Source organism: Toxotes jaculatrix, chromosome 16, assembly GCF_017976425.1.
Source record: "Toxotes jaculatrix isolate fToxJac2 chromosome 16, fToxJac2.pri, whole genome shotgun sequence".
NCBI lineage: Eukaryota > Metazoa > Chordata > Actinopteri > Toxotidae > Toxotes > Toxotes jaculatrix.
The window spans coordinates 10,331,833-10,352,097 of NC_054409.1; the positions used below are offsets into that span (position 1 = coordinate 10,331,833).

General features: G+C 40.2%; 1 protein-coding gene across 4 annotated transcripts in view; it reads left to right on the plus strand.

Moving 5' to 3' along the window:
* The window catches only part of LOC121195432 (protein unc-13 homolog B-like), a 61,584-nt gene that overhangs the window by 34,456 nt on the left and 6,863 nt on the right, over window positions 1–20,265 (plus strand). For 3 of the 4 annotated variants that reach the window (XM_041058892.1, XM_041058895.1, XM_041058896.1), the window contains exons 11-31: window positions 7,133–7,179; window positions 7,374–7,452; window positions 7,700–7,705; window positions 8,309–8,383; window positions 8,497–8,716; window positions 8,856–9,083; window positions 9,234–9,375; window positions 9,544–9,713; window positions 11,739–11,854; window positions 12,534–12,697; window positions 13,242–13,392; window positions 13,572–13,640; window positions 14,055–14,144; window positions 14,340–14,477; window positions 14,605–14,735; window positions 14,955–15,040; window positions 16,332–16,458; window positions 16,626–16,722; window positions 16,840–16,983; window positions 17,627–17,704; window positions 17,915–17,992. In XM_041058892.1, coding sequence (XP_040914826.1) covers window positions 7,133–7,179; window positions 7,374–7,452; window positions 7,700–7,705; window positions 8,309–8,383; window positions 8,497–8,716; window positions 8,856–9,083; window positions 9,234–9,375; window positions 9,544–9,713; window positions 11,739–11,854; window positions 12,534–12,697; window positions 13,242–13,392; window positions 13,572–13,640; window positions 14,055–14,144; window positions 14,340–14,477; window positions 14,605–14,735; window positions 14,955–15,040; window positions 16,332–16,458; window positions 16,626–16,722; window positions 16,840–16,983; window positions 17,627–17,704; window positions 17,915–17,992 — 2,436 coding nt within the window. The remainder of the gene's footprint in view (window positions 1–7,132; window positions 7,180–7,373; window positions 7,453–7,699; window positions 7,706–8,308; window positions 8,384–8,496; window positions 8,717–8,855; window positions 9,084–9,233; window positions 9,376–9,543; window positions 9,714–11,738; window positions 11,855–12,533; window positions 12,698–13,241; window positions 13,393–13,571; window positions 13,641–14,054; window positions 14,145–14,339; window positions 14,478–14,604; window positions 14,736–14,954; window positions 15,041–16,331; window positions 16,459–16,625; window positions 16,723–16,839; window positions 16,984–17,626; window positions 17,705–17,914; window positions 17,993–20,265) is intronic. The other variant, XM_041058894.1, reaches the window with a different exon arrangement.

Genomic DNA, 20,265 nt, shown 5'->3' on the forward strand with positions numbered 1-20,265 from the left:
CTCATCCCCTTGATTAATCGTTTTATGGCGTGGCAGTAAAGGAGTAGCTCTGGTAGCCATCGCTTGGCTCCATTATAATGATTGGTTTTCATGGACTGGTTGAGAAGAACATGTACAATAAATGATGGCTGATTGAAGGCATGAGTATAAATGGAAAGCAAGGTGAAAGCTGCCTAAGTGCCATTTATTACAGGACTTAGGGAAACACGACACAAGGCAAAATGCTGAAAAAACTGTAATGAATTAGAATTGGCTGTTAATCTGTCAAGCAGTGTCACAGTGACCAGCATAATAAGGATGATAGACGTGACACTGTAAAACATCTTCACATGCTTGTGTGCATTCAGAAAACAAAGAGACGAGATGTGCAGCGTGTTTATAGTTTCCTCGAGAATTTTTGGCAGAGGGACACACAGGCAAACCCAGAGCAGGAATTAGAACTGGCTGCCAGACCCATTTCCAGTATCAGTTTCAATAGCTATATTTGATATGACTGAGTTCAAGCTTTAAATAGAAACTCTTTTCTTTTTACATTTTTGCATCAGTAAGATAGATAAGCAAAGAAATCAGGAAAAGCAGTGGTGCTGGTATGTTTATTAAGGATGGTTGTAGTTACATGGTTTTAGTTACAAACAAGGAATTTTATGAATTGAAAGAGAAATATCGGGAATTGCAGCAGCAGGCAGATGTGGAAACAGAAAAAAAGAGTGAATGAAATTGAGAGCTGGCACTCTTACAGCCTCAGATTAGCCTTGTGCTGGAATATATTGCCAGAGGACAGAAGGAGAGAGAGCAGAGAAAGCATGTAAGAGGGTGGGAGGGAAGTACAGATGGCTACTTAACTGAGGGTGAACTGCTGTGTGACTGTGGTATACCGCTGTCGTCTTTGCCGTTCTACTGGTAGAAATGAAGGATTCAGCAACTCTGGGTCTCTGTCAGTTAAAGAAGATCTGTTGGTTTGATTGAGACAGAGCAAGACATTCAGTAATATACCTGAGGATACATTTTTGACAAAACTCACTTTACCATCACGGACCATCTATGTGGATTTAATTGATCTTGAAAGATGATATCTACAGGTTGTTTATGATTATAATTTTTTCCTGTAAGGTAAGGCTTACATTTTTATATATATTTCTATTTTATGCACATAGTCTGAAGTTTGTGTAGACTCTGATTAAATAACGCTTAGTAACACACCTAACTTTCCTTTGGTCGGTTTACGTAGAAAAGATCTTAGTAATCTTAGTACTTCCACTTAACTTCATCTTGTTTCAGTTCTCAGTTGTTCTAAATTTTAATACCAAATGCCATCCTTTGACAAGGAGTCAACTTAAAAACTTCAAAAGCAAGAAGTCTTTTTTTTTTTTTTTTTAATACAGGCCACAAACCATTTAGTAAGGAGAGAAAAGAGACTGCTGCAGGCCATTGCTACGACTGGCCTGGAAAATGGTTTTGACCCCAACCAGCCCCTCAACCTGTCTTTATCCTGGACAGTTAACAAATAACTATTCTGACTATTAGAGTGCACATACAGTGGATCATGGCTGTTCCAGTGGTCCTCAGAAGTGTATCTGAATAGGCTTTTTAACATTATTTGGTATGTAATGTGTTACGCAACAAATGTGTTAAAGCCACATATTCCTGTTCATGTTTATTTATTAAATAAGTCGTCAGAAATGACAGAACATGTAGAAATGATATTTTAATGAGAAGCATAATGCTGACACACACCTTCAATTCTCAAATGCTTATTGGAGACCTCCTTTGCAGGGGTGGGTTAACATAGTTAGCAGCTATTCATTCTCTGAGATAACTCAGTTGAACAGGATATCCTCTTACCAAAACTAAAAAGAAGGAACATTGCAGTTATCTAATTTATTATGTTATCTTATAAAATAAATTTACTAAATAATTGTCATCACATCAAACTGTGGAGAAAACTAGCAGAAATTAGCATGGATCATTCTTGGGCCAGACAGTTTAAAAACATGATGTTGTGTGTTTAGGGTTAGTTTGTTTAAGGCTGTAATTAAAACTTATATGCAGGTTTTTAAAAAAACAAATTAGGACACATTGCCAAGTCTATAGGACCATATTGTTACAGAGGTTACAGAAATATTGTAATTAAAGAAACAGAGATATGAGATATAGTCAATTGAGTTAAAGTGTGAAAAGTTTCAAAATAATTTTGACTGTAAATTCAATTCGATTTTCCAAATTCCTAATAAGATTATCTCAACGGTGACTCAGAGTGGACAAAAAAATGTGTGGTGATTATTTACTAAGACTAAATGGAGGGAGGTTAAGAGACATATCTATATAATTGCTCAACCTCTGCCCTTTCTGTTTTGTAAACAAGACTGTGTTTACAATCAAACTGCGTACTTTCCCAGATTATGTAATGCCATCAGATATATTTATGTTGCATTTTTGAGCTATTCAATAATCCCTGTGGTGTTTACACTGTAGGCAATGGGTCAGAGCTATCAAGCCGTGCAGCTGGTATGGGTCTAAAAGAGTGACATGGCCTTAGAGGAGAGAATTGACCTGTCATCTAATTACCGTGCTGTCTTTCCAAAGCATCCTAATTACAGAGATCTAAGCAGCTGCATGGTGTTCATTCTGCAAGTTGCCACTCTGACTCAGAGGAGACTGGATAAAGCAATACTGTCTATCACATGTCTGTACTGTACAGAAAAGTGTATTCTCGCACACTGGCCTCAAATATATATGTAGGATTCCTTGTGTGCTAAAATATATTAAATTTACTGTTTTGTCTTAAAATAAGTAAGCATTCTGTCACATTTTTAAAGCAAATATATAAAGTACATGGCCATAGTTTGCTGATTACCGACTGAAACAAATCTACCTTGTAATCCCAGTGTCAGAAGTTAGATTTCCTTCTTGCTTTTCTCTCTGTACTGACTCGTCTTGTGGTCTTAATATACAATTTTAATAAATTAACATTTAGCAAGAATAACAATCAACATATTTAATTTATTTTCTCAGTGTTTATTCCACTTATGCAAGTTTAATTGACATCAGACGTGAATTTGGTAGGTGAGAAAATACATTTCTGTTTTTGGGTTGTGAATACCAAAATTTCTAAATGTTTACAGTAATGGATAGTTTCAAAATGCATTTTTTGCTTTGTTGTCTGATACTTTTCTTCTGTTTTTGATCATCGAATGCAGCTGTGCTCCAGCTGATTGCCAGGAGGAAAGATCAGAAGACATTTCTTCAGTTTTTGGTGGTTTAATGATTATGTTTGATTGCTTTTTTTTGCTTTTTTTGTTTTGTTTTGTTTTGTTTTGTTTTGTTTTGTTTTGTTTTGTTTTGTTTTGTTTTGTTTTTAACAACAGAGAAGGCAGAACACCAACCAAAGTGGCTACTAATGAGATTCCTATAGTTAATTTAGTTGACATACAACAAATACAGATCAGTGCTTGGAGCTTTCACTGCTTTGAGAAAATAACTTACTATTCAGTTTTTTCCTGTTATTCATGGTTGGAAGTTTAAGATCCTATCTTATGCTTACATCACTCAAAGGAGGAGTTACTGAGGCAGTGGTTTGTCCATGTGTGGGAACAACTGATTAAGAGTGCCACTTCTCAGGGATGTTCCCCAGAGGACACCTCAGTGGTCAGGATGAACCCTATAAATCAGAGCAACTTCCCCTCTCGCCCAAGAGGCGAGACCTGCAGAAGAAGAGGTCACAGAGCCCCAAAGTGGGACAAAGCCTGCGCAAAACGCTGCAGAAGTGCTTACACGGGCCAGAAGATAACTCCCTTCATGACCTGTCATCAGTGGACACTACCGGCAGCAAAGCTGACCTCATCCCGTCTGGAAAAAACAGCGGTTCTGAATTCCAGGATAGCACTGGGGGTTTGGAGGTTATGATACCCAGGCTCATTGAAAGGACCAAATATGAAGAAAAGAAGGAGGAGATGGAGGATGAGAAAGCAGAGCAAGGTTCTAGTAACATAGTAGAACATATTCTGAAAGAGCTCAAAGGCATCAATAAGATCCAGGAAGAAATTTCTGACTTGAGGCTGTATCTAACATCTGTGCGAGGCTCAGTGGATGAAGTATCTTGTTGTGTCGATGCAGTGCTTAGTGAAATTGGTGAGCTGTACTCTGGGGCATCAGCTGCACCTCATCCTAGTCCACTTTCTCAGACTCCCCGCATCAGGCGAGGAAGCTTAGGTAGACAGAATGCCATCACATCTCTTCATTGCAGAGACACTAGTCCAGTGTTGGATCGCAAAGTCTGTGGAAAAGATTTAGGATTTATAGCATCTCACAGATCATCCGAACAATGGCACGTTGATAGAGTCGGTCATTCAGACCAGCAAACCCACCAAGAGAACCAAGAGCAGAGTTCCAAAATGCGCATGCTAGGACCTACAAAACCTGACCTCTGCTTCCTGGATCTCCATCATGGCAATGACTACCAAAGCACCAGCTCTTTGTCATCTTGTCACAGTTCCAACTGTCCAGAAGCTGGCTTTCTTTCTGGTGACACAGATTATGACAGGTGGCTTTCTGCTGATATGCAGCACAGTATAAGTGGAGAAGGAGGTTGGAGTGAAGAGGACATCTGCTCTTGTGCAAACAGTAGAGAAGAGCTAGACAGTTGTCTCAGTGTTTGGGACAGGTGTGCCACAGAGGAGACACAAAGCAGCACTCCGGGTCATTCTTCAGACAACAGCTCTGAGCATCTGTCATTGCTGTTTGGACTTCATTACAACTCTCCTTCCAGCTCTTCTAGTATGGTGGACTGGAGGCCCCCTAGACTCCAAACTGAGGAAGAAAACCTGGACTGCAACTGTACTGCAAATTGTCCATACTCACGCAGTTCAGGTTACCACACCATGGATGCCTGTGCAAATGAACTGGACAGTGGGCCTTCCAGGAGCCTGAGTTGCTCCACTGTGCTGTTAACAGACTGTGATGATGGTTACCTGGAGCCACATTCACCGTGTGACGACTGTCCATCATCTGGTCACACTCTTGATCTGGGGTCTGCCGAGAGTTTGGACAAGGAGTGGACAGATCCCAGCATATCCAGGGATGAAGCAGGCGAATCTTTGTCACAGGAGTCTTCTGAAATTGGTTCTGAGGGCACACCCAGGACTCCTAATGTAGGTTTTGATGTGACAACATTTAGCAAGGCTGTACTGACCTTCAGGTCAGCTTTGAAAGGTGCTTTAAGAAAGTTGGAAGGATCCAGTCCTGAAGGTGTGAAAGATGGCAGTGGGTCTGAGGCATCTCCGTCACCTGTCAGGCAAGCCAGTGATCCCAAGGAAGAGCAGAGCAGTACAGAGTTTACAGAGGGAGACATTAGTCTGACTGAGAATCACGCTCAATTTGGCACTCCAAAGGAGGACAGTGAGGCGTCATTCTATGTGGACTGTGGTGAGACACCTGAGAACCTGTCATGCAATCTTCAGCCATCCCCCCCTGAAGAAAGCCACTCTCCCTGTACGCCTACTGAGTATCACTCTGTAGAAATTTCACAATGTAAAGGGGAGTGTCCAACAGATGGGGAACTGTCCAATCCTGACCTAACACCAGACCATTGTCCAGCAAGGGTGGCTGAAAGTCCACTGGGACCAGTGCTCAGTACAGATGAGGTGCGGTTAAGTCCAATTAGGGAAAACCATGTTCTTGACGAGGTCAACGAAGGAAAGCCAACTGATCCCAGTCACAGGGAGCGTATTGCTAATTTCCAGCGTATTCTGAGGGAAAAGAGGCAAACCCGTCATAGACTATCCAGATCTGCTCACGGTTCCCAAGGGTCCCATGGCTCTCAAGGGTCTCAGGGATCCCAGTCTCAGGATGAATTCATCCCAGGTACTCTTAGGGATGTTTTGTCTGACTTTAATCTCTTGCAAGCCCAGTAATAACGGCAAAAAATATAAATCATGTAATGATCTAATTAATCTGTGTATATAGAGATTAAATATAGTATTATACAAGTATCCTTTATAAACAATTTAAGAATCATTAGTTTTTTTTGTTCCTTTTTTGTCTCTTTTGAAATCACAGTCTTGCAGATGTGCTCAAATTAGTTTTCTCAGCAACACTTTCTCCACATTATTTCTAATATTGTAATATTTTTTCCTTGCAGAGTTTTGGAGAGAAGATAATCAGGTTACTCATTTAACCTTGGCTATATACTACAGATCATCTACAGTTTTTTTCTGTTTATTTTAATTGTCAGCTTTCTTTTTTTTCGCTTTTTTTTTTTTTTTTTTTACCTGATTATTTGTTTTGCCCGTCTTTGTCTAAGCAGTTCACTGAATCTAACTGAAAATCAGTAATTCGATTTGGGAAGGCTTTTGTGCACTCCAAAGCATAATGCACAGTTTGCACACACTACAGGTCATTGTTTGGGTAGATATGTAATATTTATTGAAATCGTCATCTTGTTATTCTGTGAAACTCTTTCCCAACACTTATTCTGTATAATAAATAGTTTATAAAGGGTTTGAATAATGCTGTACCTTTAGTGCATGATTCCCTAGTTCTGTTCCTAGTGCTAATGTTAATTCAGCTGTTTTAAGTTTTCCCCAGTTCCGAAAGTTTTTCAAATGTTATCAGAAACATATACTTGGAGAGAGAATCCTAGAGGGATCTCTGTACTCAGCTTCTGTCATCTGAGAGACAAATGTACAGACACTGATGAAAGACTTCACCTTTGAGAAATGTTTGTCATAATTTTGGTGATTTTGTGACACCCTTGCAAAGGCTTGCTCTTATCAACTTCTGCTAAGTTATCTGGGGTGTCTTAGAAAACAGTATACAGGCAAAATAAGTTATTTAAACTGATTTTGTGTGCATCTTGACCTGTGAATTACAACTTACTCTGTGGTTTTGTATCTGCATAATGCCGGCCCATCATTGCATCGCTGCATTTCACATAGTATCTTGTACAATTAAAGAATTCAGCAATGTCTGTGTGAGCTTGTGTTTAAAAACTTTTTTTTTTTTTAATTTTTACATTGCATGTTCTGTAACATCAGAGAGGTGAAACTCAACCAAATGTAACTTTCCATTACCTGTTTTTTTTCTCATAATATACTGCTACGTGTCAGCCTAAGTTCTTACATTTGAAATCTTGTAGGTTCGAGATGAAGAACCCAATGCCAGACAGGCCTGGGTCAAACCAGGGTAAGTGATGTATAGTTAATATCTACGTTTGGTTTGGTTATTTTTGTGTATTTTTAATGAATAACTGGATAAGCAGCACTAAGTTAGCATTTTAATACTAGTGTGACTATAGTCGTGACCCTGTTGTGCACTGCTGTGTTATTGCATGTGAAACCTTTATATTATCCTTCTGCACTATTTTTGTTGGTACCTAGTGGCGGATCGGGTCTGTATGGAATTGACAGCATGCCAGACCTGCGTAAAAAGAAGCCTATCCCCTTGGTCAGCGATGTGGTCAGTACTAACCTATCGTTCCTTTGCTGTATATACTGTATGTCATGTCTCCCTGTTTGTTTTGTTCTTTCTTTGTGAGTGCATGTCTTTCTATGTGTGAGACCTCCACAGAAGTTACAGTTTGGGGGTGAGGTTGTTATCAGCGAGACAAATATGAAATCAGACTGCTAATTTCTCTCTCCCTCCTCTCTTAAACCTGAAACTATTCCCCACAACTCTCTTGAATGCATTCACTCTCCTTGGTCAGGCTATGGTAAGTTAATGGAACCCAGCTGCCACTCCCTTTTCTACTAAAATGCAAAATATCAAGTAGGACAAATAGTACACGGTAGCTGCCTCAAATTTGTTTGTCTGTAGCATGTTGATCACTTTGATCGCAGACCTCATGTTTAAAACAAATTAAAACTTTTGCATGCATCCTCTTGGGTAGCTTTTCTCCCTACTTGATATTATCATGAAAATACATAATCACGAAATCCTTCCCCCACCTTTTGGTTTGCCATCACAATCATGAAAGCACATGGGTAGAATATACTACTAACCCTCCACAAAGAATTGTGGCAATTGATCCTGTTATTGATTGATAGTGTTGACACTGGTATAGCGTAATCCTTTGTAGTAATTTCCTATTCACTAGTTGCGTGAAACTAATAATACTCACATGCGTTTTCTCATCATCTGGTAAGGATTCACCAATGGAGAAAAAATATATTAACCCTACTCACCACCCTTACAATCACCCTGGCCACAACCATACTGACCGTCATAGTCATAGTAATATTTGGGGGTGGGGGATTGTATACATTTATGTTAAATGCTAATGTAAGTAAATTTTCCTTTGTAACCTGTTGTGCAGTCCCTCGTCCAAGCCAGGAAGGCGGGGATCGCATCTGCTATGGCTGCACGGTCCTCAATCAAGGATGAGGAGCTGGTGAGTATGACACTTAAAACTTTCTCTACCATCATTATAGACTGATAATATCATCGGTTTCACAAGGCAGATTGGTGTCCCTGCACTGAAAATAAACATTGTCCCTTCTACAGAAAAACCATGTGTACAAGAAGACCCTGCAGGCTCTCATCTACCCCATATCTTGCACTACACCGCATAACTTTGAAGTGTGGACCGCCACTACGCCCACATACTGCTATGAGTGTGAGGGGCTTCTGTGGGGGATTGCTCGCCAAGGCATGCGTTGCTCCGAGTGTGGCGTCAAGTGCCATGAGAAGTGCCAAGAGCTGCTGAATGCTGACTGTCTGCAGCGTGAGTACTGCCTACAAAACATTCAAAGGATGTGCTCAGAAGTGATTTAAAATGAATTATCAATAATGCTATGTCGATTAGAAAGTTCAGGAATAATTTGTTTTGTGCAGTTTCACCATGTTATTGTTATTGCGTTTAGGTGCTGCGGAGAAGAGCTCTAAGCATGGAGCTGAAGACAGGACTCAGAATATCATCATGGCCATGAAGGACAGGATGAAGATCCGGGAAAGGAACAAGCCAGAAATCTTTGAACTTATCAGGGAAGTGTTTGTCATCAGCAAAGCCATCCACGCGCAGCAGATGAAGACCATTAAACAGAGCGTACTGGACGGGACCTCAAAGTGGTCAGCCAAGATCACCATCACAGGTATCCCACAGATCAAAACTGACAAAAACTGGAGCCATAACCAATTCTTCAGCAGCTGAGCATCAATCTTAGCAGTACAAATTTTGATTCTTGGTAATGCTAATGTTTGCTCCTTGTGTCTTTGTTCTTCCACCATCATCCTCGCAATAGTCGTGTGTGCCCAAGGACTCCAAGCAAAGGACAAGACAGGATCCAGTGATCCATATGTCACTGTGCAGGTGGGCAAGACCAAGAAGAGAACCAAGACCATTTATGGCAACCTGAATCCTGTCTGGGAGGAGAAGTTCCACTTGTGAGTCACCACAATTTGTTGGTTATAAAATGCATCTTCGTTCATTCATTGTCTTCATTCTTTCTCTTCATTTGCCGTGGTTATTTTTTAGGAAACTGTATTCTGTATTATATTATTCTTCGCTTTATATGGACCTATTTTTTTCCCTCATTTCCTGTTTTATGTTAGTGAGTGCCACAATTCCTCTGACCGAATCAAAGTGCGTGTGTGGGATGAGGATGATGACATCAAGTCGAGGGTGAAGCAGCGTCTCAAGAGGGAATCTGATGATTTCCTCGGCCAGAGTATTATTGAAGTTCGAACGCTGAGTGGAGAAATGGACGTCTGGTACAACCTGGGTCAGTATGCTGTCCTGTTTATCGACTCTATGAAGAACATAATGAGAGCGGGGAAACATGGTCTGTTTTATTGGTATATTTTTAGACGAAAAGCATCTGATCAAACGGGTTTTGAGGGTGCAGAACTGTATAGCAGATACTGGGCCCTGCACGGCCTGTACGAAAGCATAGCAATAGCAGCGGTTTATATGTGGAGATGTGCAGCGGACATTTCGATGTCACCGTATGTAGGCAAAGAAAGAAATAACTTTTACAATTTGATTCTTGTGGCACCAGCTTTCAGTGACCGTTACAACTCCATTTTCTTTTCTCTTGGAGGTGAAAACTTCGGAGAAATGCTGTATAACACCTGGGACTCTCAAGAAAAGATTATAGTAGAAACATATTCTATCCTGAGGCCACTGGATTATTAGATGCTGTGTATTGTTCCTCATTTACCATGTCTCTTTTGCTTAGTTCCACCCCAGGCTTTTTCTCCCTGGCCTGCAAAGGAATCACCTACAACAACTTGGATTTCATTAGCTGGTTACATTGCTTTGTCTTACTGAAGGATTGATCTACTTCTGATGAGATGTGCAGTCTCACCACATCTGTATGTTTCTGTTTGCTGCTAAGAGAGTTTTGTTTTCAGTAAGCCCAGTCAGTGGTTTGTTCGAACCTCATTACCCACGTCTCCTTCGCCTGCAGCAACAAATTTATTTATTTATTTATATATATATATATATATTTTTTTTTTAGACAAGCAGCAGCCCTAAGGCCCATACTGGCTTTCCCTGGCAAGATTATTTTATCAGAATTTAAATGAGTCCCAATGCAATCGCTGAAAATTGTGCACATTTTAGGAAATAAAGAGAACTAAACTTGTTTCATAATAATCCCCAGTACTGTTCCCTTTTGTATAGAGATATTATAAATAGGATGAGGCCTAAATACAGTTGCTTATAAGTACACAGGAGCTGCCTCTCAGTCCCCTTATTCTGTTTTGTAAGAGCAGTGGTTGTACAGCATGAATAGAGGTAGTTTGGGTGCCTCTCAGGATGCACAGACAAACTGCATCTTTCACTTGAATTATATTTCTGAATTGCTGTCTCTGTGTCGCTGCCTGTTTTCTTTTACAGTCTGTCTCCTGTGTTGTCAGTCATCAGCTCACTGTTGGTCCATAAACACTCCCCACACTCCTTATCTCTAAATCCATGTTATCTCTAAGAGTAAGGCATTGATTTCTTAAGCACAAAGCATCTCTTGTTCCGGCTTGATTAAAGCAGGAATTTACTTCACTGTGGCAACAATAGATCTTCTAATGGAACAGAGTGGTTCTGAATACGAATGAGCCTATAAATTCACTGTTGTTTTGTTTTTTGTTTTTCCCAACTGGAAAATATGAACTGGTCAATTTAAAATCCTTGATCTCTGATAATTACATTAACAAAATATTCCTTTGGCATTAGGAATTAGAATTTGAAGAAGTCATGTAATAACACCCCATGCATTTCAGACAACATTTTCTTTTCTCTGCCTCTATCTCCTTCCTCTCCAAAGCACCCCTCCCATGCCCTCCTCTCTCTTCCCCCCTTTCTCCTCCTGATGTGTGATTATCAAGTAGCAGCTCTCCAGTCGGAAATCGACCGCTCCGCCGACATGTACAAATTACCCCTAATGATGTGCCTGTCAGGGCAAATAGCAGGGGTGAGCCGCCAAGCACTCCACCTTCAGAGAAGCTCCAGCTCAAGTGTCTTGGGTGATCAGGCACAGATCCATACAGCCCACTGCCATTGTCTCCCTCACTATCAGCTGGAGAACTATTAGCGTTGCCGGCTCGGCACTGCCCTCAAACAGGAGAAACAGAACCCCCTACAATAGAACTGCCATGTTAATAGTCTGTAATTAGTGTTGTGTTAACAGACCTGGTTTCATGTGCCTTCTGTGTCACAGAATTGGATTGGACTTATGAATCAGGAATGTGCAGATATGTGAGTGTTTGTGTGGCCGTGTAACCGCATGACTGTGTTTCTGTTTTCATTACAGAGAAGAGGACAGACAAGTCAGCTGTGTCAGGTGCCATCCGCCTCCAAATCAACGTGGAGATCAAGGGAGAGGAGAAAGTGGCTCCATATCATGTGCAGTACACATGTTTGCATGAGGTATTGGATTCTACTGAAACAATCAGTTGTGCTTGACATGATAAACTGAAAACAGTGGTTATTATGCAAGTTCGGTGTACTAGATTCTGTATCTGTATTCTTAATGACCTGTCATCAGTCAGTATAAAAGATAAAGAAGAGATTGTCCACTACATGTACTCATGTCACTAAAACCTTTCTCCTCTCGTAAGTACCTGGGGATGTTTACCTTTGGCTGATTTGATATTTGGGAATCTGAAATGCATATACACCTTAGTGGATCACGTGGGAAGTGGGTCACGTGGTAGTTTCACTGTCCAGCGGGTTTATTTTTTTTTCTGGGAATTTAACAGAAAATGCTGGAATATTTCTTTGCAGATTTCCTGTCTGATTTAGGCAGGATTAAAATAAGAGAGATACTCTTGTAATAATTACGTAATCCCACCTCTTCCTTGAAAACCTATCCAAATCGAATGAATTGAATAAGGCTTACAGCGCATAACATGTGCTTATAAAACAATCAGTCCCATATTCAGAAAGGCCAGAAGGTTTTAAACTCTCATTTTCTTCACTGCACTTATCCCACATAAGCATTACAATCAGCTCAGATCTATAAATGTCTCTTTGTCATCTTTTTCTCTCGTCTTTCCTGTTGTAACCTCTTGAGATGATATTAACACAGTGCTTCTGTCCATCACAGAACCTGTTCCACCATTCGACTGACGTGCTTGGCCAAGGTGCGGTGAAAATCCCAGAGGCTCGTGGAGACGATGCGTGGAAAGTCTACTACGATGATGTAGCGCAGGAAATAGTGGACGAGTTTGCCATGCGCTACGGCATTGAGTCCATCTATCAGGCCATGACGTGAGTCTGAGATATCACAGTGGACATTGTCTCCCTATCTCTCTGTCTAACTGTCCATGTGTTTGTCACCTCTTCATCTCCATTGTTCTTCGCCTTCCTTTCGCTCTGCCTTTTTTTCTCTCGTCCCAAAGTGCCTCTCAGTACCATTGTCGTTCCCTGTTGGCCTCCAAATGAAGGAAAGTCAATTACAAATGGGCTGAGGATGGATTTGTCTCCATGAAATATCATGCTCCACACAGACGCCTGTTAGCCGGGCCCATCATTCACAGAAAACGCACTCCAATGGGCCATCCTTCAGCCTAAACGTGAATGAAAACGACCGTTCCTAATAGGGATCATTAGGTGAAAACAAGACCCTTGAGAGGACACAGGCTGACCAAATAAAGGCACAACTATTCTCTCTGTATGCCTAAAATGCTTTAACAAAACCTCTTCTACATGGTGGGGGAAATATCTTTGTAAGTGTGAGGAAGGTATAAATGGGAGGAAGACGAGGCCTGCTGCCCAGGTCTTTACCAAGCTTTGTTTGTGCTTCTCTTCCCAGGCACTTTGCATGTCTGTCGTCTAAGTACATGTATCCCGGGGTCCCTGCAGTGATGAGCACCCTGCTGGCCAATATCAATGCCTTCTACGCCCACACAACCGCCTCCACCAATGTGTCCGCCTCCGACCGCTTTGCTGCCTCCAATTTTGGGGTTTGTATTACTGTAGCACACAAACACACAGACAATAAAAAATGTCTCTGTGTTTCTTGTTGTCTGTTTACTGCCTGTACACACACACACACACAACCCTCTGTCTTTCTCCTTGTATTTTGTGTGCATATCTGTCCTTTTTGCTCTCTCTCATTATTTCTTTTCTCTTCCCCATACAGAAAGAACGCTTTGTCAAGCTCTTAGACCAGTTACACAACTCCTTGCGCATTGACCTCTCAACATACAGGGTAAGATTTTGATTGCACTAAATAAATATCACGGCCATTAATGACTGATGTAGTTCTCACTCATTACATTGTGGCCTTGACATTGAGATACTGCTTCAGCAGTTTATTTATTTTTACCTGATATGAAAAGTTGAATGTTCTTCCATAATCACTTGTTCTCATTTAGGGCACATATTTTCACAAAAGAAAAATTATTGATGTAGTGAATAAAAATATTTTCTGCCATGTCACATTTTTAATATTTTCAGTGTAACTGAGCATCTGTCTGCTTCTGCAACAGAAGTTTAATTTAGAGTGTGAAGCATAAGTTCCCCATTCTTCCCTCACTGATATGTACTATATGCCTGCAATGATTAATTATTTTGACATGACTTGTGAATTGAACTTAATTATTTATTATTTTTTGTTCTGTAGAACCACTTCCCTGCCAGCGACAAGGATCGTCTGCAGGATTTGAAATCCACTGTGGATCTTCTAACCAGCATCACCTTCTTCAGGATGAAGGTAGCTAACAGTGTGTCATATACATTATCTTTCTTTTTACTGTAGTTGCCCTTTATAGAATCTCAGTAGTTTTTTTTTTTTTTTACTTGTTTTTTGATAATGACGTGGTTGTCAGTTTGTGTATAAGTGGACTAGGTGTCAGTGATTGTTTACAGTCATTCACTGCTAGTGTTGCTATCTCCATCTGGTGTTCAGGTCCAGGAGTTACAGTCTCCACCCAGAGCCAGCCAGGTTGTGAGGGACTGTGTCAAGGCCTGTCTGAACTCGACGTATGACTACATCTTCAATAACTGCCACGAGCTGTACAACAGACAGTACCAACCTGTGGATACAGTGAGTCACATACTGTTTATCCAGCTCAAGCCTGCTAAAGCAGACACAAAATCCATTACACTGAATGTACTTAACTTCTGTCAGGTCTGTTTTTAGTGACTGACTGTGTGTTTCTTTCCTAATCCAGAACAAGGAGGAGCTCCCCTTGGAGGAGCAGGGTCCGAGCATCAAGAACTTGGACTTCTGGCCCAAGCTCATCATGCTCATCGTCTCCATCATTGAAGAGGACAGAAACTCCTACACACCCGTGCTCAACCAGTTAGTAGTTGGCGCACATTCACTAAATCTTTACTCTGTAAAAATATCGCTTGAATAAAGCCTGAATGTTTTTTTTTCATTGGCAGTTTTTACTAAATTGAGAGTAGAGGGGATTTTCTTTAACACTTATTTTGCCTTTTTCAGTCTTAGAATTCATTAGGATTAATGTAATGATATTCTGAAGTAGAATTATTTATATGTGTGTCACCCTTTTCCCAGGTTCCCTCAAGAACTAAATGTAGGGAAGGTGTCAGCAGAGGTCATGTGGACATTGTTTGCTCAAGACATGAAGTATGCTATGGAAGGTAAGCCCCAGTCTGTTATGCCCTCAAGGTCTCTTTCTTTTCTGAATCAGTAACAAACGGTAAGTTATCGTCATCACCTTCTTCAGAACCAATGTGATCGCTTCAAAAGAAGCACATTACTCTTTAGAATGAAACTCATCAGTATGGCATGTTAATTTTCCTCATGCATTATATCCCTCAGTGCCGTCATCCTGTATCTTTTTCCACATTATATTTCACACATTATGTTTCTGTAGTATCCTGCAGAGCCATAACCTTGACTTTTGATAGTAATATTCTGCTGTGTTGGAAACTCGAAGCATCATAGGCTAAAAGCAAGTAAGGAGAAAATCTCTGGCGAAACTGGAAATGTCCAGAGGAGAAGAGAAATTCTGCAGTGAAAATGACACAATGGCACAGATGAAGTTAAAGATCGAAGGGATAACTGTGCAGGGTTTGAAAGCTGCTTATGTCTCCCAGTAGCCTCTCTGCACTTTTTGTCTGCTGCGATGTACTGTACAGCCCCACCGGTCCCCAGAGCCAGTCATCCTTTATCCCAGCCCCTGTCCCCAAGATGAATCCCCTACACAGACTGTCACTGTGAAATGTATGTCTCACAAAGTGGTGGCCCTTTCATTTTCAGTCTGAATTAATATAAAAGGGGATGGTAAATGTGTTCAAAGACGGAATGAATCCTGACAGAGTTTGTACTTAAAAGAATTTAAAATTTAAGAGTAGCAGTTGTTTTTAATAGGTCACTAATAATACACTCAAGTTTCTGGTTAAATTTGACAGAATTATTGTTGCACATGCAAAAAAAAAAAGCACATTGCTTTCTATGAGTCTGTTTGAGATTATATGCACACAACTACAGTTAATTGTCTATTACCCTGAAATAGGACTGATCCAGAGTATTACATTCATTTGCAATTTACATTTACAGTTTGTGTTTGTGTTTTATCTGTGTCTGTGATTTCCCCCCAAAGGTCTTCTTTAAAGTCAAAAGTATCTGTAAACACTTGTAATAAATTAATGACTGACTTACAGAATGACTCAAACTTTGATTAGATTAACTTTAGCAGAGATTAAAGGATTAGTTCAACATTTTTGGAAATAAGCTTATTTGGTTGCTTGGCACAAGTTAGATCAGAAGATTGATACCATTCTTATGTTGACTGTGCATTAAATACTGTGTGAAACTAAAGCTAGCAGCAATTAGCTTAGGGGAGCAACACCTAAATTTGTGAATTTTCACTTAATTAGGAGTTTTAGATTCTCTCACAGGTTTTTTATGTCTTTTCTGTATCTGCAGAGCACGAGAAGCACAGACTGTGTAAGAGCACCGACTACATGAACCTGCACTTTAAGGTCAAGTGGCTCTACAATGAATATGTCAAGGAGCTGCCAACATTTAAGGATGTTGTTCCTGACTACCCATCGTAAGTGCATGTGACATATTCACTCATAGCCACAGGGAAACATGACCTTTTTTTTTGTTTTTAATGACTTATTTTTGATTTACACAGTTAATTGATTACTCAGATATTGGTTAGGGATATAATGCAAGTAAAACTTTATTCTCGTTAATCTTTATTTTCCCTTGTAGATGGTTCCTACAATTTGTGCTGCAGTGGTTGGATGAAAATGAGGACGTATCTGTTGAGTTTATGCATGGAGCCCTGGAGAGAGACAAAAAAGATGGAGTAAGAAAATTTAAATTGACTTTGATATGTTGTTACCTCTGTTAATAAGGTGAATTTTTCATTAACATAAAGATTCAATTGAGATTACTGAAGTCCTCCTTGTCGTCCCCCACTCAGTTCCAGCAGACGTCTGAGCACGCTCTGTTCTCCTGCTCTGTGGTGGACATTTTCACCCAGCTCAACCAGAGTTTTGAGATCATCAAGAAACTGGAATGTCCTGACCCTAACGTCATGGCTCAGTACAGTCGTCGCTTCTCCAAGGTAAACCCACTTCACTGGATGGTGCAGCCAAAGCCCGCTCTCAAGTACAACACACTGTAAAATGATTTGAACGAAGAAAACAACACCAAAGCTATTGTTTATAAATTTCATAGCTGCTGGAGATAATTGAATCACGTTCTAGATATGGGTCCTGAATTTTCATATTTAATAATAAATTGGTTTTCAGTCATTTTGACCTTTTACTTTCAAAAGCAGCATCTAACTATGACTATTTCCTCTCTCAGAAACACAGTAACCTATTAGGGATATTGCCACAATTACGGCATTGTCTGGGAGGACATTCACTTTTTTGTAAAGGGAATTTGATATTACTTCATTAAATAGAAATCATTGGACTGAATGCTCCCTTCCTGGGGGAAGGGGGCACAGCACAGTTTTGTGTTTTGTTTTCCTGTATATCAGAGAATATATTAAGAGACATTTGGGAATGTTTCTAATATTCAGGTGATAATAATCTTTTGGACATTCTCCTCAAAAGTGTAGTACATTCCACTCTGTAAACACTATGAGCAGTTTTATTAAAACTAAGTAATTGGATTTGAAACCGTCTGAAATGAAACTATGTCTATTTTTTTTGTTCCACATCCAGTTTTAATGACTTTGTTCCTCTTCCTTTTTACAGACAATTGCCAAAGTTCTTCTGCAGTACAGTGCCATTCTGACCAAGAGTTTTCCCTCTTACATTGACAAGGAGAAGATTGTGAGTTGTTTCCCTAGTTTTCTGTGTTCTGTACAACAATAAGACATTTGGGAATTGTTTTGACACTTGACAGAGCCACCGGTGGATGCATCGTCACATTAATGTTGTTCAGTCTGTTAGAATTTTATTTTAAATGGTAAGTTCAGAGTTAAATAATTCCCTCCTACATTAGTGTGATCTAACTGTCTCTTTTCCTGTGTCCTCTCATAGCCTTGCGTCCTGATGAATAATGTGCAGCAGCTAAGAATCCAGCTTGAGAAGATGTTTGAGTCAATGGGAGCCAAACAGGTAAGTCTGGAGACGAAGGTGTGGATGTGAAGACGAGACCGTTTTAATGTGCTGTCAGTATCACACTGGATGACTGACAGTATCCAGTATGATACTGTTAATAACTTAATAGCTTCTGCCCCATTAAGGGAAAAAAAACCCGAAATCACTTATCAACCAAATATTTCTTAGCCAGCCATGAGAGGTAGCATTTCAGTGGTGGCTACTTCTACATCAGCTGTATTTGTGTCTCTTTTGTGTCAGATTGCAACAGAGGAAGCGCGGGTATGTACAGTAGTGGTAGTTTAAGGACCATGTGAAGTAGAAGACTGGTAGAGCTTGATTAGGACTCAGTCTTGGCTCTTAACAAAGCCATAGTGGATGTTGTTTATGCCGTGAATGTTACAGGCAGGTTGTATAGAAAGGTCTATAGGCCGTCCTGGTGTCTGATGTTACACTGTCAATGAAAGCAGATCGATAAAGACAGAGATCATACTCTGTCTTAGACTAGAGAATATTGAGACAGAGACTTAATTTAATCATGTCCTCTGTGTCTGTGTCCTAAGTGTATCTGTAGTTAGGACAATCAATAGCCTCTCTGTCAGCTGTGACGTCTCTTAGCTTTCAATCCCTCCCACGCTGTTCCTTATAGTGCTTTATCATATTAATTTTAGCTGTAGTGTAGTAATTTTTATTTTTTAGTGATGTTTCATTGGTTGTAGGACTGTAGCTGTTGGGACACTATAGCTAGAGTTTCAACCAGTGTGTTCACTTTACATTTAAAGCAAAATGAAATTGTGGAAGAAGAAGAGGAGGAGGAGGCAGGAGAGGAGGAGGTAGGTTCATCGTAGTCTGAGCTGGGGCTGAAACAGGCAGATATTTGACCATATGAAAGTTCATCTTTAAATAGCTTAATGGTGCAGTATGACACTGTATTCATTATTTCCCTCTTCCTCTGACTTGGACAGCAGGTCGTAACTGAGGATAAGGAAGCAAAGGCTCCGGTGGGTACTGTGGATGGTAGCAGTGTAGATTCAGTAGATGCTAGACTTTAACTAACTCATAACAAAACTTAGCATAGTGACTACTTTGCTATTAGTCGATAAGTAATATTGTGGAATATTTACTAAACTTTAAACTAGTAGATATAGAATCTTGAGTCCCTCTTTAGCAAACAGTAGCTTAACCATTCCAGAGCCCTCCAAAAAGTCCTGTGTTCATGAGAAAGAAAACACTTGAACAATGGTAAGAAGAGTTACTCTGCTGCTGAAGTAGCTTGGATGCTTGGCCCTGTTTTATTTTGTGCTATACCATTGGATAATTAGCCATCCATCTATAAATCTACAATAGTAGCACCAGGCACATGAGGGCTTCTTTTTAGATTCACAGCTTTGTGAGTAAGAGCAGCAAGATTCTTACTGTTGCACTAAAAAAGTCTCGCTCCTTCAGATAATGTGACTGCACCAACACACAGTGGAGTTTTCCTTTGGTGGTGACTTACACATGCTTCAGTAACTGAGTTGAACTTTCATTTTCTTTCTCTATTGATATGCGTGAACTTATGTTTTGCGGAAGTCATATTATTTTGCAAGTTTCTCACTGATGTGATTGGTTAGGCGTCGTGCGGTGGCGTGTTGGAGGTGAGTGGCTGCAACATGGGGGCTCCTTTGAGAAATCAGTTGAGTTTGTGTGTATAAATGAAAATAAATCCCCAGTTTCTCTGTGACGGGAAGCAGTTCACAAAGTGCTTCCATCAATTATTTGAATGATTTTATTTATTAAGCAAAATAAACTGTTGTACCCAAAATATAAAATCTTGTAATTTGCTCGGTCATGTTTTCCCTCTCTTTTCTAGTGCAACAATAGAATGCTAGCATGGCAGGCAAGTTCACTGTATATGCATGCATGTTTTGAGATACATGACTGCATATATTCACGTTCATCTCACCACTTGTGCAAATGAAAATTGCATTACTTGTAATATTTTCTGGAAACATAGGCACCAAACTTAGCTTAAAGGACAAGTTTTAATCAGTATGATTGTGGTATCAGCGGCAATTAGAATTAAAACGTTAACATTGTGTGTTGTCTTTTCACTGCCACTCCTAGTTTGAGGAGAGTGAGGAGGAGGAGGAGGAGGAAGAAGTAGGGGAGGAAGGGGAGAAAATTGAGGCTGAGGTTTGTTGCAGTCTGAAGTGGTTTTAACCTATAACATCGTGCTTGGACTCCAAGTCATTCTTCTTCACCCTTTCCCTGTTCGTCCCACTCCCAGCAACACCACAGTGAGACTCATT